Raw genomic sequence first — 25,247 nt, 5'->3', positions numbered from 1 at the left:
AACGAAAATGATAAATGTTTAGCGATTCGTTTGAGACGAGGGTAAGCTACTAATTTATTTACGTGGATTAAAGACGTGCCTGTTCTTATTTATCTCGCAGTTATAAGGTAACCTTTGGTGTGAGATGACGTGGATGTTTATTATAACCCTCTCGTTTCATCGTCTTAGTAGATCTATTAATTGATTTGATTTCAAAAGAAGCTCAGTGGTTAAATATTATATACATAGGAAGGTATCATATGTTCCTATTGATATCTTAAAAATACAACTGCCAAAAATTGTAAAATAATTAAGCGCCTAATTAGAATATTAATAAATTAAAACAACTTCCGTTCATAAAGGACGGAGTATGTAAAGGCAAAGAGTATCCAAACTTTTTATTTAAAATGGTATGATTAAAACCTCAAAGTTGAATAAGGTGTAAATAAAATCGCTTCAAAATTATACGAGTATGTATACAGTGTACGAATTTTTATCCTTACATCCTTCCTTATCCTTACATATTATAAAACAAAGTCCTCAGCCGCGTCTGTATGTCTTGTTCGCGATAAATTCAAAAACGACTGCACGGATTTTCATACGGTTTTCACCAATTGATAGTGCGAACCCGTAGGAAAGTTTCGGTGTATAAGTTATTATGTTTTACCCGAGCGAAGCCGGGACGGGCTGCTAGTATTAAAATAAATAAATAGTCACTAAGTATGTGAATATTAGTATTCAACGTTCTTCCGCACACTGTAGCCGAATTCCAGTTTACCACAAGACGTTGCACGCGCTTAATATAAATCAACCTTGTCTAAGGAACACTTGATCGTGATCTTGCTGGTCTGTTGGCACGGGAAACGAGATAGTTAATCTAGATACGATACAAAATGGCTGTGAATCAGCTGAATATACCGCCAATTGTGCGCGATAATTCGCTAATTTAATGTCAACAAATTTCTACATCCCCAACTAATGTAAAACACATAACCACAGTACACTTAAGTGTCTGCCGAAATTTGACAAACAAATTATTTTTCAGTTTATTAGAACAAGTTAAGCCTGGTTAATCAAATTATATTATTAGTCATGGTAAGCTAATCTGTTTTCTTTGAAACTTTTGTACATTCTTTTGAAAATAACTCCTACATACCATTGTTACACCGTTTTATAATCGATATCTTTTCTGTAGGTACCTAAAGGCATTGTGATTTTTCCTAAGGCCCTTTGCATTTTGTACTCTCCCTCTTTGTCATCCTCACGTGTTTTCAGTTGCATTCGCGGCCGTGTAGCTCGAAGTCTGATCGTATGACGGGCCGCATGCTTGACTGTAAAGGCTTTGCACGTCGTCAATAGTATATAAAGTGGTCCTTTCTAATGCGAAAACCACACACCTCAAATCCTTTCGCCCTTGACGTCTTGTATGTCACGTACAAATATAATACCATTAATATGATCATGAGTCTAGATTTACTACTACATGTTCAATTTCATACTTCTTTAAACAATACACTGACTTGGTTAGAATTTCATCTCAAAGCGCGAAACTAGGATCTTAAAATTGAATCCCTAGCTCTTATCACTTCCAGCTCATGTTGGCGATAGAGTGACACACTTATTACGTGCCATTGGAGTGTACTAGACGAGGACCAAGCAGCTGGCAGATAGCCAGACAGGAAACATGTGAAGAACTACCACTCTATGCATTGATATTGGATGTGACACAGAGACGCGCTTTGATTCTCTCTGACAAATGTATGGACGGATGTGGCCGCCAGCGCATACTTCCGAGTCATTTTTGACATTTGAGTAATGAATGATAGGTGTTACTTATAATTTTGAGTAGTGTGATGTCTGCCAAAGTGACGTACCACGTATCACGAAATACCAGTACGATTTTTACAAAATTATAAATTTCATTGTAGATATTATTTGTGTTTGTTTATTTGTATTTATTATTCATTATTATAAGCGGTTTGACCAAATGCAATGTTGATAAATGTTGTTATTAATTTACCTCTACATGCAATGTATAATACTAGACATTATTATGTCTATAATAATATATAGGAGTTGTTTTTATCGCGAGTAAATTGATAATTCCGACAAATATACATAACTTTTTTACTTACAACATATAAAGTGGCTATAATTAATTATAGATATTTTTAGACGATGAAAATAAAATATTGTGTAGGTAGAACGGTGAAAAGCTGGTAAGTCTAGACTTAACGCCTACACTATCTGCACTCTAGGTATAATGTTAAAATATCTTCTTGAAGTCGCCACGATTTTTTTACGAAACATAGATTCGAATAGAGTGCAAGGATTATGCGTTTTATATCTGCACTCTAACTTAAACATCATTTTCAAGAAAAATATTTTAAAATTTTCTTGAAATACATAAGACTTTTTAACAAAATATTTATCTTTAAATATAGCGCAAGGATTATTTTGTTATTGTAGTGGAACTCTACAAATGGACCCGTTTGTATTAGACGTGTCTCTGTTAGTAAAAGGTTTATTTTCATACACCATTTTTGTACAATAAGTATTTTAGCTTACATAAAATATTTAAAATCCTGTATATTCCAACAAAAGGAGGTTTATAACTGCCACATTTTTCTTCTTTGACTGTGAGTAGGTATTATATTTTTAGTTCTATTATTTTTTTCTTCACTTAGCCAAGTCACAGAATAATAAAGTTTCCGCTAATTGCAGAAAAATATTAAATAACTCCATTCCAGAAAAGCTAGATAACACTAATAATATTAGTACCTACACAATTTTGCTCAATCGGGTTAAAACACATTAATTGTTGATTAGAATGATCTATTGTAACAGACAAAATAGAGTGACGTGACCTAAGCTATCCTGCCCACGTCCAATCAACGAGTCGTAACAACCGAGTCAGGGCTCATTATATCAGACACTAGAGATAATAAGTGAAATCGGACAATGTACTAATGAATCTTCGTCCGACCCCGGAATAATTAACACATCTCTTCCCACAAATTTTGTTTACATTAATGTCGGAAAATTTAGAGAAAATTTTGCTTCGAGTCGGATTTCGTTTTAATTTAGGATGCTCTGTTACATGACTGTTTTGGGAATTTTATCATAGCCATTATATTATACCCACGTAATTGTGGTGTGATGGTGGGTTTTAACACTTGCAAATACAACCGTAACCAACGACTGCGTTCCGACCATTAATAAAGTTGCTTGTCATTATTGTATTTTAGCTAAAAATTGAACGCCGCCATGCACGCTATTTGCTGCGTAAATAACAGCAATAACTACCGTTTAATTTACTATTACAATTTGAAGACCTATCGATCCTTGGACTTCGTACATTATGACAGCATAATTACCAGCACTGGGAAACGACACCTGTTTAATTCCACAAATTACTCTGACGCAGTACTCAGTGAATCGACTGGACCGTTTGACAGAACCCTCTTCCATTCTGCTCTGAGGATTATTGAGTAGGCTGAACATCATTAGGCAGCTTAATTTAAGTGGATACTCAATTTCGTCAAGCGATTTGACCTATATTTGCACTAAATAGAAGTTTTTGTTTGTTTGATTGATATCTGAAACATATACTTTTATTCTGATATTAATTTGGAAATACCCCTGAGAATAAAGTTATGAAATTATGTTTATGTAACAAACATAATATTGCTCATAAACTCGACGACTTCAAATTTTTTTGTGAAACTCAGAAAAGTTTTGTACCTACATATTTTTCAAGTAAAGTTTAACAGGACATTGCGGAATATGTATTGGAAGGTCAAAATATATTTTAATTTTACCAGATTTTGAAGTTTTTGAATTTCTTACTTCATAACTTACTGTGCTTTATTAGTAAGTATATATGACTGGCACTTGAAAAATAAATAAAATGAGAGTAAGACAAATATAAATCAGTTTGTTTTGACAAAGGCTTAATATGTCCGATATTCATAGTCAACTTAAAAGTATTTAAAACGCAAACGTATATTATTTATGTGTACTATAGATATTTGAACTAAGACTCTAAACTCTCTGTGCAAATGTTGCAAAAAATAAAGCAAAATAATAGGATTTTTCTGAACGTGGTGTGGTGATACGCCCTACCGATCGACCATGCCGAGCCTTGACAGCTTTTCAGCTTAGCCTATCATCTGTGTAGGCATATCATTTATCACTTAGTACGATATCCTGGGGAGCATATGAAGTTGTCCTATTCTAGAACCACACTCTATACTTATTCCTTTACATGAATAAACTAGTAAAATGTAGGTTGAATGATTTCCCCAAAACCTGCACTAACATATTCACATTCAGCTGGCACAAGCAGTGGGTACGGTCAACGGCATAACACCCTACCCAATTTCATTATAAATTCGCCATTATTACTGCCGCATAGCAACCACGCCGAATGACTGATATGTAGTCGACAGAAGTACATACCCAGTAGAATAATAAAGTGGGCTTTATCGCATGATAAAATAGAGCGGCTAACCATAGGGGCGTAGCTACTGCCGCATGACGTATCTGTTAAATGGGATCCCCGTACTACATAGGCCACAAACTAGACTTATGAATTTGGTACACTTAGGGGGCGGGCATAATTGTCTTCCTTTCATCGTCATCAGATAATAGCCGGTTGGCGCTAGAGCTACATGCGATGATTTAGCCACCGCGCTCGATAGAATGCCTATAGTTACGCCACTGCTTTGACCAAACCCTTTTATCCAAGCATCGTTTTCCAAAGGTATTTAATAATTATTGAACTCTTGATTTGTGCTTCCTCAAACCTCAGAATATAAACAGCTTTGAAAGGCATCCATTTTAATTGAACAGCCAGGCTCTTAAATCTTGTCTAGAAATTGAAGATTAAGCAATAATTTACTTCCCGATGTTAAAAGGATTTGAGAAAATGTTGATCGTGATTTATTTCTACACAATCTTGTTGAATGAGAGCAAACTAATTTACAATTTTGTATTTTTATTTCAGGGCGATAGTTATTACTTTTATTTCCCTGTTATGTTGAAATCTGAAGCTGATCCAAAAAAGAAGGGGGGTGAATTTACTGGATCTTTTATTTTTATGTTAGTAGTATTATAAAATTTAATTTCAGTAAGAACACACATAAAGTCGTAAAAATGAACCGCGCTATTTGTTACACGTATTTTTTACCAAGTCATTGTCATTAATTGAAACAAGAAAACACTTTACTTTGTTGAAACACTTTACTTGATTAAAATTATAATTACTTTCGTTATAACGATCAATACTAAGGAATTTAATTGTATTCTATCAAATGTAAATGAAAATGAATTAGGTAATTAAAAATGTTAAAAAAATATTGCTAATGTCTCATAATATAAGTTTGTTTAATATTAACTGTGATATTGATAATCTCTAGTTTTCAATTTCATTATTGGTCATATTAATGTTTATTAGAACTATAACATCCAACTTTGTTAACATGTCTTGTTTGTTTAAGGTAGTTAAAAGACAAATATATTGAGCTAAAATACTAGCATTAGCAACTGAACATTGGCAAACTAGCCAAACCCTAGGCGTCTTTCTTTGAAGGTATGTGTTTTTTCGTACTATAAGGAGTTTACAGATGAACAAATTAAATGGAATATTACTTAGCATTTTTTTTTAATCTTGCAATATTTAGATCCGCGAATTTTTACGTCACAGTCTTCATCTATCACATACCCGTTTTTAAATATCAATAAGCAAATCAGTCTCATGATGCGTAAAGTTTACGTATCCAAATAATAAGGACTATAATACACTCAGTAATCATTTTAATTAATAATTATATTATTTATTAATAAAAATATTATTTATTATTATTTATTGCTTTTTAAGAGGCGGAGGCTTTCTTATTTTAAATTAATTTCTATTAAAGGGTTTTGTGTCAGTTTTACACTCAATATTATATCTGTACTCTGTACGAAAAGTCTTGCAGAAAGTCTTGCAGTCATCCGTACGTAGGTGCTAAAGACAATAAACTGTAATAAAATAGCATAAGGTAGTTCAACGACCGCTGTCTTATTTATTACGGTAGTATTGATTAGTTCAGCGTGGATTCACCGGATAGGTATCGAAGCGAACAGTGAGAGCACACACACGGCCTTAATGATAACATCTATTATTTTTACACTTAATAGTTTTCAATAATTACGATTGTTTTTAAAGATGATTTTGTAGGTTTCAGCTTCAAGTTTGAGCATGTGATTAAAATGATAAGTTTACAATTACTGAAAACAAAACAACGTTCGTTGAAACAGTATAAAATTATGAATATTTTAGTGTACCTAAGTATAAGAGCAAATAAGTTTTTTAAGGAGTGACTTCAGACTCCGTTGAGGAGTTCCCCTGAGGAGGTCCTATTTAAGAATTGTTTGTACCTATTTAATAAAAGCTTGTAACATGTATGAATATGAAAAAAATGCCAGCCAACGAATAACTTATGTAAGTCTCTACTTTTTGCTTAAAAATATTATATAGAAAATTGAGCGCTGATGGGTCTCAAGGATCCATTGTCCCAAATGAATTTATTGCTGATCTTAAACGGGTTCGTGTAATTACTGAAGCCTCTTCGGATGAAATTCTCAACATCATCGACGTGCCTTGGGCGCTAAATTGAGAGGCTTACAACAAGGTATCGTCATACATTCAAATGCCTATAGTACAACCATTTAACATTAGCTGTGATTTTACCAACGAAAAGCTCATTTCCTTTTGCTAATAAGGACCAAATTACACCATCAAAAATATATTTTAATAACGGCACGATTAAATAAATTTCAAATTTAATTTTTCACCAATAAGAAAATTAATTTATCAGCCAATAATAAAACTGAATGGTACAGTTTATGTTTAGGACGGTTTAAGTCATATGTCATTTCGTATTTATATAATATTCAGTTGAAATAATGATAACAATTATTGTAGTTATATCATACTTATGTAAAAAATAATCTCATGATTAACTCTAATTTCTACCAGTAAATATCCAAATTGAACCTAACACAACACATACACTTGCATACACTTATTTAAATAGGAGACAAGTTTAAGCTTTTTATCAACATGTTATGATTTATATAAACCAAACAGCTTTACAAACTCATATACTCGTATCTTTTATGACTGCTATGTAGGTAGGTATTTTTTATATTGTTATACGTATATTAAACTATGTGGGCAAGCTATGGGAGTTACACCTACGAGTAGGTAGGTTTACGTCTAATCTAATTTATGTAATGTGGAAAATTTTCTCCACATTGAACTTAGAGAAAGTTTGTATTCGTTCGATACTATTAGATATGAATTAAAAATGACATTATTATCGTCGAATAAACAGGACACATAAATTGGTAGTGTATATATAATGATAAAATATTAAATCTGATGAGACGAAATCTGACGACGACTTCGTTTTTATTTTTATATACATAAAAGCAAAAGTGATATTTATGTTGATCTGTTTCGTACTTATTCTAGAAAAACATGACAAGCCGTAATCTGATATTTTCTAAATATATTCAAGATAAACGGGGTAAAGCTTCTAACATGTCGAAAATTTTCTGATATTTGTTCTTTAAACAGGGCATGACAAGGGATGACATTTTGGAAACAAAACACGTTTAATATACAATAATGGAGAACTAATTCATTCACAAACAGAAGTATGGTTTAGAGCTCTTCAGCTTCTAAATAAATCGTATTAAACCAGAAGTTCAAATACGAATAGATTTAAATTCATGAATTATTTATTTCGGCTGTAAAGTACTAGAACTCGAGTACATAGCCATTGAAAATCTGTGTTTTTCTGTATAAATTGGCAGCGGTTTTGGATGTATTTCGACTGTTATCTAAATTCGTACCATCGGACCCATAAAGCTTCGAGCTAAATGTGGACCCTTGAGTTTAATCCCCTTTATATATTTTATTTATTAAAATCCCGAGGTCACCGTAGGTCTCTAGTTGGTTCGCAGATGGAAAAAAGGAATTACAGCTTTAATGCAAGCTTGTAGCTACAACACGGTTTTGTCCGCGAATTTGTCCGTGTAGAAGTGGACCGTGTTTATTTCTACGAAGTCTTAAAATAAGTTTTTCTCCATATTACCCTCTCTTCATTTCAAATTAGTTCACTAATTTATCACTTTAAAGAATTATTTTTCTACACAAGTCAATATATTTAAGAACGAGGTTCTTTTCGATAGAGTATTTTCCATTCACCTCTATTTCCTGCCATACATTTTACCCCCCTATACTTACGACACGACTTTTACCATGTCTTTTATTTCATAAATGAATGCCCTTATTAGCTTTACTTTCCCTCTTCTTTCTTCAATTTTTCCTTCGATCATATGTCGTTATGACATGGATTCTACACAAGTATTCATCACAAATTATACACATTCTCGCATCTTACTATTTATTAATGGGAAAATAAAAGTTCCTCGTTTTGCAACTGGATTTCAAAACGACCGACCCAACTAGTCAAATAACAGACCCAAGTAGTTTGGTAGTGTGAATTTAATTTAAGTTACTACAGTTTTCTCTACCTATGTATATATACATTTATTGTATCATACGACGAACAATCCATCCGTGCATGGCATTAACTTATTTTATTTCACTCGATGCAAAGTGGTGTGAACTGTTAGCTAAAGTGTCGCATGGATGATTCTATCAGGACGTCGCGCCATCAAGGATTGTTAGCCGACTTGCCTCGGGCGCCAGCCTCGGCTCACGGAAATAGGACGGACGACGCAATCTCGCGCTTTTAAGGAATGTCAACGTTTTTCCGTTTAAATAACTAGACTGTTAAGGGCTTTTGAATATTCTGAGAGAACTTACCGAAATACTATAATAGTATTTCTTGCCCCCATAAACTCATAAAAATATTATCAGTTTGTACAACAACGCGTAGCGCGTAATTTGAAATCCAATTTTTGTTCGATTTCGCATTAGTTTGTCAATCAAACCTTTGTGTTAATTTTGTAAAGTTAATGGCTCAACTTCCTTGGTTGCTATGAAATTTCCATATAAAGGTACAATTCTCTTGCTTGTTTTCAATATTAAAGTTATGTTAATTTACCTTTCCGTATATTAAATACTTCTTGTAGTTATTTTCAATTTAGTTTATATCTTATTTTAGTGAGTTAATGGCTATTTAAATTCTTTGTTGTTATGTTTAATTAACGTGTGGTTTGAAAGCCCACTTCTAGAAATTATATGAAAGAAAGAAAAAAAGAAAGAAAACATTTATTTGCCAATAACATGAGTACAAACAGACAATTTGATGTCAAAATTAATTAGACCTACACGTTTTACCGAATATAGGTATGCAAATATAAATAAATAAAGAGGAGCATGCTATCCACTACAAATCCAAAACAAAAAAAGAATTATAATGTATACTAGCCCTAAATTCTATCAGAGTCTATCATTAAAGAAATCATTTAAAGTATAATAACATTTATCAGTTAATAATGACTTGAGGTGCTTTTTAAATAGATTTAAATTTAAGCTTTTATATTGATTTAGAATTTTGTTGTAAATTTTCGGTGCCATACATACTATGCTATTACCGAGTAAAGCAGTTTTTGATGGGTGCATGCATAATCGATAGATATCTCGATGATTCCTCAATACAACATCAGCTAGACGAGGGAATAAATGAGCATTGGTTTTCACAAATGTTGCTACCTCAAGTATGTCAAGTGACGGAAGTGTAAGAATTTTGTGTTCTTTAAAAAACGGCTGACAACTATCAATGCAGCGTTTTTGCATTTTAAATGCTATATCCTTACCGTCGAATTCCCCCAAAAAATTATTCCATATCTAAGTATTGATTCCACTAAACCATGATAAGCTGTAAGAAGCGAGAAGAAGCTGTCTATGATTGAGGAATCGTGACAAAAGACTGTTATGATCTTTTCTGTCTCTTATCGATTCGAGGATTGGAGTTTGTTAATTTGAATAGTTACAAGGACAAAATCATTTATGGCATTAGCTAACGATATTATTATGATATAATATGAATAGCTTAAGTTTTTAAATCAAAAGTATGGTATCAGTCTATTAAATTATGTGATCATTACCAATTGTGGCTAAATATGCAGACTGCTCTCATAGAATCAAATGAGCTTTTCTTATTTTGCTAATATATTTTTATTCCGACTTAATTTAGCCTAATCAGAAATTATGAGATGTGACACATGCCTTCGTAATTTATCGTCTTAAAATAATAAACAAACCGTTTCTTTTGTTGGCTTGTTACTTCATTAAGAATAATAGGCGCAATTACGAAGTTATATTATGTGCTACGTGATGACCCGCAATGCAGTGTTGTGTTAATGCTCCGACATTTGTGTTTTATAAGAAAAATAAACGTACAAAATGTCGGAAAGAATATATTTATAAGGTCATAAATTAAACACATTCTAAAGTGTCACTTCAAAATTGTACATAAAACAAGAAGTATACATTAAAATAGCTTATTCAAACAAGCTTATCTTCAAGCTTCAAGCTATTTTTTTTTTATATTTACGAAGTTTATCAAATGATCATAGTTATATATATATATAGATAGATAGATAGATGTACAATATGACGAAATTGATATCATACGTAGGTAAGCCTAGTTAATTGGATGAGCCTTGCATAAATGATGGTTACCGCCGCCGTGTCGAAAACTTAACTCTCAAGCATCTTGGTTAAAGCATAGTGTAATAAGGGTTTAATGTAGAATATTGCTATTATTTTTATAACACCTGTCAAACTCGATTTGAAATACTTTTAACTAATTATAGACAATTAAGAACTATATTTAAATATTAAGATAAAAAAAAAATATTTTTTTTTATCTAAAGATTCGAGCTGGGATTTTTAGGCCTCAAGTCCCGAATTTTTTCACTTCGTTAATTAAATTTAGTTTTAAAAGCATGTATGACATAATATACTAATATAAAATTAAAAACTAAGTCATTTAAATTAGCCTACACAAATGTTACAAAACTTAATTATAATTTTTCAATTCACATAGCATACAACAGCTACATCAAAGCGAAGATGTCATCCACCTGAAATCAGTATAACCTTCAAAGTTATCTTAAAATTATAATGAAGCCATTTTGTCGTCGCGTGTCATCTTTGTAGAGATGTATTTACGAGGAATATTACCGTTTGTGACAACTTAATAATATTAATATGAGAATAAAGGCAATAGTTTCATAATTTACCAGATTTTAATTAAATATGTACACATTTATAAATATCAACTTACGCGCAGGTATATTATTAAATTTAATTATTCTGCGATTCACTTTTCGAACAAAATTAATTTGATTTCAACACCATAGCTTTATATAAATTTTAAATTTCACTTTGAACAACTTTGACGTAGACCATCGCGCAACTTCGGATCACAATTCTAAAGTTCCCACGAATATTATTTGCTGCCATTGTTCTGTGCTTTTGGAAAAAATATCACATTGGCTTTTGTAGATTAAAATGGAAACACTATGTATGTATCTTTGAGAAAGTTATAAACTTATCTCTAAAATTCGAGAGAAATATTAATATGAATATCAGTTTTATTCTACACGTAATACAACGTAAAAATAGACACCAATGAGTATATAAAAAAACACAAATAGACCTTAGGTTTATTTATTAACTTACCATATGATGAATTGTAATATTTTCCTACTAACACCAACCCATATATAAGTACCCTCCATAAAAAAACTAGTCGACTCGCGCAAAAAAACTTTGTCCAGTGTGAATACTCTACGAAGTTTGACGCTCGCCTGAATTTTAAAGGTAGTTTAATTGTAATGCTAAAGTTGAGTTGTTGTGTGATACATGAAGAATATTTTGGTATAATTTTACCCGAGCGAAGCTGAAGCGAACTACTTGTATAATATATAGAAATATAAAGGTTGTAACTACTTCCTGAAGTTTATTTATACCCTCAAAAATATTTTTTTAAACTAGACGCCGACCTGTTTGATGTGACCCACCCTTGTGTGACGGTCCGGTATGTCTCACGAGTCTGTCATCTCGATCAATGAGCTCATCAACGGAACAACCCTTCGATTCTTTGTTCTAATGGCACTCAGTTATTAATTTTTTAACAAATTCTTCGGTCTTAAAAATATATAAATATTGATAATTATTGAATCTTCCGATAGTGATGGTTGAGAAGAAAATTTTCACCCAATCAAAGTCTTGCTAGGTTATAATAAAGTACAACTTACTTCATATAAATGTGTAGACGTATTCTATTTAGTCTAATGTTATATTCTAGTTTCTCGAACAGAGTAGGTGTCTATCAAGTAATCCTATTACAATCGCGTCGATGCGTTGGCACATATATAGTTAATTCCCACATCGTTACCTAACACTAACATAATCAACCAACGAGGCAGTTCATCTCATATTGATTGGAAAATTAATTACATAATCAGGGATTTAACACAATACCCAATGTATGTAATTACAAATTATTTCAACTCTTTAACAATTATCAAAACTGAAAGAAAATGAGATCTGTGAACGTAAATCTCATTTTCTGCTAGTTATGCAGAAAGTAATCCTCATCATCAATAGCCATTTAAACGTCCCACTGCTGGGGTACAGGCTTTCCTCATGGATAGATAACTAGAATGGGCCATGACCCAATACGTGGGCCTATTGTGCAAATACAACCGGGACCAACGGCATATCGTGCCTTCCGAAGCACAGTAAAGTACATAATACTTACCACTAATATGTAATTAAAAATGCAACCACGAACAACAAACAAACAAACAACAAACAAATACATCAAAAGAGTCATTTTAACATAAACAAAGTAACTATACATTGTACTTTACAAATTAATAACAAAATAATTCGTTATTGAAATACCTAACAAAGCATCTATCATCATCAGAAGAAATTGTTATTATATTTTATTAACTCAAATATCGAACCTACTTCAGGGAATTCTTAAATGTCGTCATTTACACAAGCTAACCCAATTTGCCGCGTTATAGCAGCTCTCGCTTCACCTGGAGGAACCATCAATCAAGCACAAAAATTGGTCGTTGGAATAAAATTGATGAGTTCGTTACATTTTGCGCCAATTTTGATCACTAAAAGACTTGTTTTGCTTACACAACCCAGATTTGAATTATTTTCTATTAACACATTGATGACAACTACATTAATGGTTTTTTTATCATATTATCTCCATTGTAGGTACTTATTTTTCCTCTAAACCTTAAAAACGTAGCGCGTGTGCTTTTCCGTGTTCGCAGGTGTGATTAGAATTTTAGATGTTATTTATTAGTATACCAATGTAGATCACACAACGCGTGACATAAATGTGAGATTCTACAGTAAACCGTTGATTTCATTTGAAGCCGATCAGTGAAACGATATGTATTTCAACTCTGTATGACAAGCGGAAGTACTCGTAGGCGAAGTTTAACAAGTTTTAGATTTGCAAGATTTGATTACTTCAAACATCGGGGAAGGTGAAAATAAATAAAAGCTTATAATAATTAAATTTTCCTGTGATCAATCACTTCATGAGTGGAAAATAATAAGTAACAAGTAAGAATAAAGTGTTAGAGACTGGTGTAACTTTGGAATAATTTCGCACTCGAGAGCCACCCCTAACTGCATACTTAGAGCACCTTCTGCGGTTGTTCTCCATTAAGACTATGAACTGTACTCTCAACAATCTCAGCTATTTATAGTTTTAAAGTTGTTTTTTTAATCAGTAGATAATAAGAGTTTTATTTCTCACTAGTATATGTACTTATATGTGTGTGTTGTGTATGATATGTATATCTAAAATAAATTTAATTTTTGACACAAGCTTTCATTGGTTTCAGAGAACTTTTTGTGTTCAATTCGTGACAAAAAAAAACATGTCAGTGCAGTAAATCGTTGAGGAGTTCCCTCATCGGGAACCATTCTTGGGTGCATCAAATCATGTTTATAACAATGCACTGTCATACAAACGAAATGTATTTCACCTCAATTGGTTAAAGATTTCAAGTGTGTGGAATCTGTAACTCAATTTTGAGTTACAAGATTCTACCCGAACATACATACTTACATACATTGCAAGTTAAATTAAAACTTGTAGAAACTGACAGAATTTCGAGTAACTTTATGATAATTTCTCACTTCTGATGCGACCTCAACTACATACTTGCTTGAAGCACCCTCTCAGCCTGTCGGGGGGTCGGGGCCGTTAGATTGCAAATCGACTCTCAAATTATGTTCTCAGACAATTTATAAAGAGATTTGTTACTTGTATAGGTATCTAGTAAATTAACTAACATATAGACTGTTCACTTTATTGGTATGATACCATAAATACTGGAAATTGTGGTGGAATTGAACTGGTGATGGAGGGAAATTAAATGTATACCTATTGGATAAATATAAGGAACTATATTGCACTTCACTTAATAATACTTGTTAATCGTAATTTGGGTAAACATTTAAAAGGTTTAAAATTTTCTTTAAAATTTTAAACCTTTTTTTTACATCCAGTAATAGTAAAATTGCTTGAACTTAAATTACAATGATCTCAAAAAAATGGCGCCATACCTTGTGCATAATATCTTTGACGTCTGCCATCTTTTTTTCTGTTTGTGACCTGCCAGTATTGCTGCAATGTTCCATTTTTGACATAGACTCACTCCAGAACTTTACTCAATACTCAATACTTTATTTGCATAAATGTGGTTACATCAGTTATATTACTTATTTTTATTTCTTGTCCATCACACAAGCCTAATCCGACCATGCAAAAACATATTAACAAAAATAGGAATGATTGTTGTACAATAATTAATTACGTTATTATTTGTCATAAAAAATGTCAAATTTCAACAAATGTCAATTATGTTTGGGTCGATCAAAAAACTCTTTAACTGAGTAAAAACATTGGTTACATAGCCACGTTCACAGTTCTTTTAAGAACTTCTTACGAGCTTTGCTTTGCATTCTTGCATTTCATTATTTGGACTAAGACATATGTAATACTTATAGTACGTACAATTTTCTGGTTATTTTCTCGTTGGGGATACCAGCGTATGTATCAGATGGGTAATCGGCCTTACCATTCTGGAATCATTTTACCAAATTCAGGGGAACACGTATCTAAATCTTACAGCGAATAAATTTATCCAGCATCTATTTACTTGCAATTATTATAATCTTTATATACATACACAGCACGAAATTTCAAGATAGTTCCATCCTAAATACACAATAGTGGCAAGAACAAGGGCTGAATCCATTTTATTAGGTGTTGGGTCAACAACAGACCAACGTGATCTATGTGGGTGTTTACAATTCATTGAAACCAAGTAAATTGTGGGTATCTGGAATTTACTAACGTCATGAAAAAACTAGTTTTTTTTTGTTTCTAGGGTTTTTACTTCAGACCACAACTTGCACTTTCACTGTGAAGGGCTAATTTGTGAATTTGATACTACACATGTAACCAAATGACATTTCAGAAATGATCCATTACATCATGCTACTTAGTCAAAGTGCAGATGGTCCAATCGTTGCTAGGTACCCGCGATTGAAAGGTCCTATTCTATATAATACTACTGCGGTATTCGTAAAAGTCAGATTTAGGCGACTTGAATAAAATCTGTCAGTAGCATTAGCCATATCATGATTAATTTTCAAAATTAGTAACAATAATATAGTCCTACAATAATAATATAATAGTAAATCACAATCTGTATGTATCAACGACAACATCACGACCATACATTTAGACACGACATTACTTAGGGTGAATTGCACTGTCAAATTTGACGTTAATTTTAAACGGCGCGCCGCTAACGTTTAGAAAAAATTGCGTATTTTACGTTTTTTTGTGCATGTTAAAGTTAACGAGAAAATTAACGGTGCAACTCACCCTTAGATGTCTACAAAAAGTTAAAGGACAAAACCTATACGATAAGGCACTTTCAATGTCTAAAGTTACTGAAGACAAACTTTTGGAATGTCTGTAAAGTGGGGAGTTAGCGGTCTTTATATCTAATGACAATAAAGTTTGTTTTTGCCTTGAAACAAGTTTCAACCCCTTTATGTTTACCTCTTAACCTATTTAAAACTTTCATTCCTAAAGCATTGTAGCTACTTCTGTTATTGTTTTAAATGCACATTTTGAAGAACAAATTATTTCAATTACTTTCAGATGCAGATGTTTTCCTCATTTTATTTATAACTCTAGGTCCGTCACAGCTTCGCCAGGGTATAACCTTAAAATAGCCTATATTACTACTGAAGGTTTACTCTGTCTCTGTGTCAAATTTCATCAAAATATGCCCTCTGCTCCTCTTTATAATATTTTGTAGTTAGTATGTATGGAAGTATGGATAATTCAAAACTTTGGTTTCCTTCGCGGTGTTATCACAAACATTTTTATTTCCGTCCCCATACCCTTTTTGCACCCTTTACCGATTGGCTCTAAACCTCATTACCGACCCGTCTACATCTAATATGTAGGTGAGTTCCTGTCCGTGCTTGATTGATGGCTTTTAGTTAAGTTTCTGCCCTTATAGCCTGTAATTAGACTGGCTATATATGGGTAGTTATACCCCAAGTATTATTTATTTATTTTATTTAAAAACTTTATTGCACAAAATTACAAAAAAAAATCATGGACTTAACACCATGTGGCATATGCATGTAGTATGTATAGTATGTATTACTATACATACTACATGCACAAAGGCACACACTTCATCATTATGGTAGACTAGCTGCAACCCCGGGGCTTCGCTCTCGTGGAAATTCAGTATTAAGTGCTTTTCAAGGTTATGTATAGAATCCCAACGACCTCCGTCAAGTAGGTTATGTGGGAAAGAATATAACATACAATCATCCACCCTCAGGTACATTCACATTTATAATATTAGTAGATTATGATAGAAAGTAGGAACACTCAGATTGTATTGTTATTTTGCATTACGTTAAGATCAATCAAAGTATTTTTTTCTATCAATCCTATTCATTTCGTTATAAGAAAAAATGCTACATGTCAGCAAGAAATTCATTCCGCGCGATAAGAATTTAGACCAATTTGGATGAGACCAAAAGTCAGTCGGTAAAAAGTAACCTTCGTCCAAATGACGGACACTTGTGAAGACAAACGACCATTTAAATGGCCAAAGAAAGAGGCCCTGAGTGGAGATATGGCCTTTCCAGATAAAGAATTGAATTCGTAGGTCCTAGCAGTTACTTTAAATGGGTAAACATTAATATTAGAGTCTATTGTAGTCTGTAGTCTGTAGGTTCGTAGTCTATCGAAAGACGTAAAAGCTTGAGGTTAATATATAAGTTTATGCGTTGAACGTGATGTAGACGTTTAAAAGCATATACATTTTCTCATTTATTTTTTCTGTTAGTAAACAACTAATATATATATATATATATATATATATATATATATATATATATATATATATATATATATAATTCCACTAGCATTATCACATTATCATGAGTTCTCTAAGAGCCAATAAATCATATTCATTCAAGTATCTGTTCATAAATGGGTCTTTAAATTGAGTCGAGTCGATCAACTTGCGACCACTCGGGCACGTCCGTCTTGGAATAAAAGCTCTTGAAATTTCATTATTATCATTTAATTACGCTATTGACCATGCCTGCTGGCAGTTATAACCTAGCTTTTGCCTTCCGCATCAACATGTATCATTATTTTTTTATATATAAGATAATATAAAATAACTACAATACAATATAATACTCTTTATTGCACCAAAAGAAGAACAATACAAAAATAAAATAAAAAGGCACAAAGGCGGACTTATCGCTAAAGCGATCTCTTCCAGTCAACCTTGGGGTGGGAGGAAACGATAATGGAGAGAGGCGTTGGCGCAGTAAATAAAATAAACTAACACATAATATACACACATATAAATATATATACAAATTTGCAAAAAAAATACCTAAACATACAAATAAATAAGAAAAAGTAGGTACAAGTTAGAAGATAGTGAAAAGATAATGTGACTTGACAAGTAGTTTAAATTTGGACAGAGTTCGTGCATTACGGATATCAAGGGGTAGAGCATTCCAAATTCGAACAGCTTGAACAGAGAAAGATTTAGAGAAAAAATTAGAATTGTGGATAGGAAATCTAAGTCTCAGTGAAACCGTGCTACGCAGACTACGAGAAGAGCTACTATCATCACTTAGAAATTTAAAGCGGTCCTTGAGATATAAAGGGAAATAAGGATTAAACAACACTGAAAAAAGCATAGATACAATATGCATGTTACGTCGAAGTCGAATGGGGAGCCAGTCAAGTTGGGAGCGGAAGTTAGAGATATGATCGAATTTACGGAGTCCAATAATGAATCTGATGGCAATATTTTGAAGGCGATCAAGTTTGTTCAGCTGTTCTTCAGTGAGGTCAAGTAAACAAGTGTCAGCATAATCGAGAAGAGGAAGAAGAAGGGCTTGTGCGAGCGCAGTTTTAGTGTTAATAGACAAAAAGTTACGAAGTCTTCTCAGTGAACTAAGGGAAACAAAAAGTTTTCTACTAATTTATTTGATGTGACCAAGACAAAGTTTTATCAAATACCAAACCCAAATTCTTCACGGAATCGCAGAAGGAAATAACTTCATCATTAAAAATCAGGGGAGGCAGCGAAATCCAATCGATATGAGAAGTAAAGTAAGGACTACCAATAATTATAGATTTAGTTTTAGACGGATTTACTGGAATACCAAAAGAATTGCTCCAAACAGATATACGCTTTAAATCATCATTTACAATAGCAATTGCAGAAGAACTACTTTTGAAAATTATAAAATGTACACGGGCGGTTAGTATATAGCCTGTAAGAGTGAAGTAAGTGAGTAAATGTGTTAGTACGTATTAGTACGTCCGGCCGTATTTCTCGCGGGAGCTAAACTCCAGGTTGGGTCTCCAACAGCCTTTTCAATAATATACTCGTAGCATTGAATATGATGATAGGATTTAATTTGTACTAACATTTTCAATTTAATCTCATCGGTAACAAACGTACAAGAAATAAATATTCTATAGTGAACACATTGAAATTTTAAGCGGCTTTTCCGAACATATGTCGACTCTCAATGTGTCGATCTTTGATGCCGAAAACAGCCGAATTTTTATTACTTTAAAAAAATCAACTAAATTTTAATTGGAAAATATTATACCGAAACGGCAGCTATTTCTTTTTTGGCAAACGAATATGCAATAGAAAATACCCCATGACTTTGAGGTCAACTTGAACTCTGTGGTGTTGTTGGCTCAAGTGTCATAATATGTTACTTGAACCCACAATACAATCTGAATCCAATTTATACGACCATATAAGTAAAAAATCTCGCTTTATCGTTCAGCGCCCTAAATTCTATCAAGATACACTATATGTATCGTATGTGACCCGATTTCGCAATCTCGTATCACCCCTCTTACCGTGAAGCATGTCATATAATCTGTGTGTATCAAAATCTAAAACCACTATATTTTTGGCCATTGTGTTTTTATTAATCTAGACTGATATTTCGCTGGACGTGTTATAGATGGTGAAGTCAACATTTTTATTGTGATAAGGATATGTTTTGTCATGACGCACGTTTGATAATAAATAATTCCCTTGAGATAAGGTCTAACCCACGCGAATATTATTGCTAACTTATACAACCACCAATATTGGTTGATAAATCAGGTGATGACTTTCGGTATCTACCTAAATAGTTCTTAGTTCAAATTTTTTAAGGTTTTTTATACGATGACCCCGGGCTTCGCGGCTTCACAACCCCGAACGCAACTGGGCACGGGCAGAGATGAGAGTAGGAGAGATGATCATGAAATTCCCTATTTGTTATAAATAAAAAAACCACACGTTTTATCTTCAAAGCGACTTTTAAATCTTTTGCAAACCTCAATGGAGCTCAGAGAGCTTTCCACTAAAATAAACATATAATATCACTATGTTACTATATGTGAGTCGGTGGCATTATTAAAGTGGAAGCTTTTAAGTTTATTGATATTTTATTTTATGGGTGGGGTCTGTATCGCTTAATTTATTTAGGTACGTACTACAAAATATAATGGATTGGATAAATTGAGTACGGTTAATTGAAAATTATAGGCGTTATTATATTATCGTGTAAAATACAACAAAGGTGTTTACAACTATATGTATGAACGAAATTTTTCTAAGGTCAAGTCAGTACAAAATACTAAATATGTTCATGATTTTTCTTTATTTTGAACTGTGAATTACCATAAATTGATCTACGAGTAGATCACAACATAATTTGAAACTTGACGCGTAATTTCAAATAGGTAAATTAAACTTTTGTTTCAAACAAATCACATCAAACTTTTAAATAGGTATGTTCGTAAAATTTTCAATGAAATATTCAAACATGGATTATGTATATTTGAATAATCAGGGTTTATTTTCAATGAGTCCATTAACGGTTGAGTTGGTCAGTGCGTGAATGTTTAATTTTATTTAAACAAAACCAAATATCAACGTTTGTTGTCCGCAAAACATACAATTTTAATTATAAGTATAACTGGACCACCAATTATTCGTTATTTAATAGCGGAACAAAATTTGTAAGGTATTTCGCCGTAACCTGTGAAATAATCCAAGGCAAAAAATGTGATAAATAATTTTTAGGACAAGGATTTGCAAATCATAGTGATGCTTTCAAAAGAGTACAAATTAATGTCCTAAAAAGCCAGAAAAGCTGATAATACATAATTACAGGTTGTCTGTTTATTCAACTTTGTCCTAAATAGATAATATCTAAAACCTAGATTCATGCACTAAATATTGATTTTCCAATTTTTAATAACACTGCTATTACCTAGCGTATTGTATTTTCTTTAGAGGTGTCTATAGGCGAGCATTTTTCACTGTGAACGATTAGATGATTCAAATGTGTAGTTTTACTTTTTGTTTTACACTATATTTCACAGCTATATTACGAGAAGCCCATGCATTTTTTTATATATTTAGGTCCATGTAGTAAATTTATTGTAGTGTTCATTATATCGGAGGAGTGTGTGTGAGTTAAAAGAACCCACCACAACTATAAACAAAACCATATCAATTAAAAATCTAAATATCTCCCTTAAACTGGAGCTGATACTGGCTAAACAATAACACAACTTTGTCACATTTATCACTATATTCTTTTGAACTATTTCTTTTTTATTCCAGAGCAACATGTCCTTCGTCGCTGTTCCACACTTGGGAGACCTTCCTTCAAGAGGTGGAGGCAGATGTGTTGGGGTACAGCAACGCAGCTACATCCCTGGACAGGCTGGTAGCGACACCGCTGGTCGACAGGACCTTCCATATGAAGGTGCAGGCTAGGAAACTCTTCGCGCATCGAGAAGGCTGCGAGGTTGTACTGGGAAAGGCGGATGATCAATTGATTAAGGTGGGTATTTTATTGAATTATGTTTAACTACTTATTACTTGTAAATATTCAGATAGTCATATCGGCACTGCAGCCTATAAACGCCTGCAACAAACGCGCGTTAACGACTTTCTAGTCTAGGGTCATTACACTACCTCACCTCTCCCTCATCCTTTATTAGTTCTCTCTAAAGTTGAAAAAGTTTGGTGATTTGCATCAACCGAACTGCCTACCTCAAAACTCTTTTTCGCATATGTAGGTTGGTAGTCTACCAATGGCATTACCGTTCAATTAACAAAAGCTCGTATAAATAGATATCAAATTAAAAATATCAATAAAATACTGTGACCTTTTAAAGTACCTACTCAATTATTTATTACTTAGCAACTTCTTTCTATTTGTTAACATAAAATACAATATGTCTCTTAAAGAATAAATAAAATATTTTGCGTTAAGTGCGTAAAAGGCAGCTATTTTTGTATTATGACAATAAATCACATTTGTTCGAAAAATCGAATAAAAGTCCGCGCCATTAACCCTTAGCGTTTTATATTTTCTCCGCCTTCGTAAAGTTTCTTTTACGTATGATCTTAACGTAAATCTCAATAGCAACACTGCCTTTGAAGTTAAAAATACAATATAAATCAACCATTGATGAAAAAAAGGTAACGATAAAATATAAACCCTAAATACTAACCTCAACTCAGAAAAGTGCCCAATGTTGAGAAAAATATCTACATGTCAAACTCAAATCGAGTAAAAATATAATATAAGTTGTAATAGCTATGCGACAATGTTGTTATGTTTTAAGAGATAGACAGTTTTGTGCGTTTTTTATATGTTTTAAAAAACAGGGTAGGTAATCAGCCTTTTCACGTACAATCAATAAATTCATCGTGAATCAGATAGTCATAAAGAAAATGTGGCGAAGTTTCGCTTTCTTTCAATCGTAGAGGAAATCGAATTTGAAATAAATCACTAGTAAAATACCTTAATGTTCAGATGGCTAACAAAGCTAGTGCTGCTAATCCTAGTTTTTCCGAAAAGACAAAAGACAATTTTCAAAAAGTTTATTTTGTTTGTCTGATGCAGTCGCCTTTGAACCGAAAGGTCTATAAGTGGGTCCTGGGTTCGAATGTTACTCGTTCCTTATGAGTTTGTATACTAATCTGACTCATTTAAGTAGTTTTTACATCGACCACCACTTGCTTTCGGAAAACATCGTGAGGAAACCTATAGTCTGACTGATTATCTACTCGTAGTGTGAAATGGAGAAGGTAATGGCAAACCACTCCATTAATATGATCATGACCCTCAGCCATAAGGAATACGAATATGAAAAAGAAGTAAGATCTCGTTCACATATATTATGCTTAAATCATAAATCTGTCTAAGCATCTTCAGCGGTTCTATCTTCATAAGTATGCCGAACACTTAACAGCATGTCAGGTTATCCTACCTTGTACCTTATGCTTTGATAATAAAAGCAACATTGCAATGAATTTGGATTAACCAAACGTACATTTTTTTGTGTCTAAAAAGATAACGAACAAAATCATGAAAGTGAGTAATATAGGTAGTGGAATGAAATGGATAAATAGAATTCACGAGCATTAAGCTGACCATACCAGAAGGATTCATAACATTTTTATGGGATTGGAACGATAAACTTAACCTGTAATTAAAAGGACTAGAGTAGTACTAAAATTTATATAACGTTGGAACCCTACTCTGCGCAAATGGCATTTGTAAGGTGTTATTTTTAACCTAAGTTCTCGTACAGGGACTTCAAATTTTAGTCTGAGATTTATGTCTGAGATGAATCAAATTGGGATTACGGATCCCTTCACTGTGAAAATTCATTAATAAAGTTTTAGCAAAAAACTTATGTGATAATTATATCTAGTACATCTTTTATTTTAGCCAGGATCATGTATAAAATGTGACATACCTACTTACCTTAACTTTATTGCTATGCCCTAGATTTAAACAAACTTATTCAGAGATCTTTCTTTAGAAACTTCTAAGAAATCTGACTTCAAAGTTCTATATTCCACATTCGGATCCCAGTAGACTATTTTTGTTTTCCGACTTTGTATTCGAATGCCATGCTATTCGATGATACATGGTTTCTAGCTTGAATAGAGTCTTGTTATTTTAAATAAAAGAAGTTGATATTTGGTTTAAAATATTTAGGCCTGCTGCAATTTCAGAACTAGAATGCTTGTATACGTAATTATACCCATTAATCAGAAGTTAATAGACGTTTTGTTAATTTTGATTCATATAGGTATTTATGGCAATATACCTAGCTAGAGGATACCATAGAGGAAAATTACAAATATACATCTATAACAATCAGAAAAAAAAGTGAAAAGACGTTATAGCATGCCAAATAGAATTATGAATTTTAATCAAATGAAATATACTTACCACCCTTCACAAGAAAATCTAAATAAAATAACAATAATTCCAGACTCGTCAAGACTACCGCACGGCGTTCCTTAACTACTGCAGCAACCCGAGTCCGGCTGCCCTGGCCACCTACTACGACTCCCACAACACCTACGTACAGCAACTCACCGCTACCAACGCTATGCTGGACCAGTATCACAAGCACACGCTGCCTACCATTCTACAGGTACATAATATAAATTTCTAAGTAAAATATTTATGTCTTGATTAAGATACAATGAACTTGACAAAACGAACCCAGTTATCATGAGTTCTAACAAGGCCATATGTTTAAATTCTAATTCTAACTGCAGGGTCCTTTAATGTCCTATTTCACTCAAAGTAAGCGGTTTATGTTAAACAAACAGACAGTGAATTGAATTAGTGCTATATGTGCGTACGTTCACCTTTAAATCAATCACAGTAATTTTTAGCTTCATTGTTTAACTCAGTTACTGCTTTATTTATCAATAAAAAATCAGTTTTTTGCAAGTCTAATATAGGTACCGAACAAAAAGTTTTCAGAAAAGTTTCTACATGTGATCAGTTACGATTCGAACAAACCCAAACTTGAAACACGAAACTTGACTATTTACGACTTAGGGGAAACCTTCTAACACTTCGCAACGCAACTACTTGATGAGTATCTATAACGTAATTGTCTGTAAGTAGTACGTGAGTTGCTTTAAAGACTATATAGTGCATGAAAGAGACTTTATTCCAACGTAATTCGACGTCACTAGGTATACTATCATAATTTATTCATTACATATCACAATTGTTATATGGTACTGAGATGCATCTCAGTACCGAATAACAATTGTGTATGCATTGTTTCTCGATTCTTCGCGATCGAGTACAGATTTCGAACCCAAGTAATATATAAATCTGTGTGATCGCGGTATTATCGATATTCCCGAATAAGTTCGACATTGGAATGAAAAGTGTCTATCGCTTATCAAAAATTCGAATGCGAATCCTTGCTGCAATTCTCGCAATTCTCACGCTTGTTCGTCTATACTTTGCTTTACAAAAAAATTATTTTGACCATAGCACTAGCAGCGCTAGTAGCGTCATTTAAGTATGAATAAGTACATCGTAATGTTGCTGTTTTTTCATGAATTATAGTAAAAATAGGCATTTTAACCGATATACCTATCAAAATCTTTGCGATTTCACAGGCTTATTTAACATATCCTATTGTGCAAATATTCCTAATTTCATTTCGCACGAGTAACTCTTCCAACTATGACTTACTCGAACCCGGGGCGAACAAACACAGGTAAATATACGAACCTATTTTATTTACCTA

The 25,247-nt window shown here is 32.9% G+C and overlaps 1 protein-coding gene across 15 annotated transcripts in view; it reads left to right on the top strand.

Annotated features, from left to right (window-relative positions):
- The window catches only part of Stacl (Stac-like), a 116,345-nt gene that overhangs the window by 50,713 nt on the left and 40,385 nt on the right, over positions 1-25,247 (top strand). For all 15 annotated transcript variants that reach the window (XM_053747195.2, XM_053747198.2, XM_053747196.2 and 12 more), the window contains 2 exons: positions 21,280-21,502; positions 23,958-24,122. In XM_053747195.2, the coding sequence (XP_053603170.1) occupies positions 21,280-21,502; positions 23,958-24,122 (388 nt within the window). The remainder of the gene's footprint in view (positions 1-21,279; positions 21,503-23,957; positions 24,123-25,247) is intronic.

The sequence above is a fragment of the Plodia interpunctella genome, chromosome 6 (genome assembly GCF_027563975.2).
Source record: "Plodia interpunctella isolate USDA-ARS_2022_Savannah chromosome 6, ilPloInte3.2, whole genome shotgun sequence".
Lineage (NCBI taxonomy): Eukaryota > Metazoa > Arthropoda > Insecta > Lepidoptera > Pyralidae > Plodia > Plodia interpunctella.
This window is presented reverse-complemented; position numbering and strand designations above follow the sequence as displayed.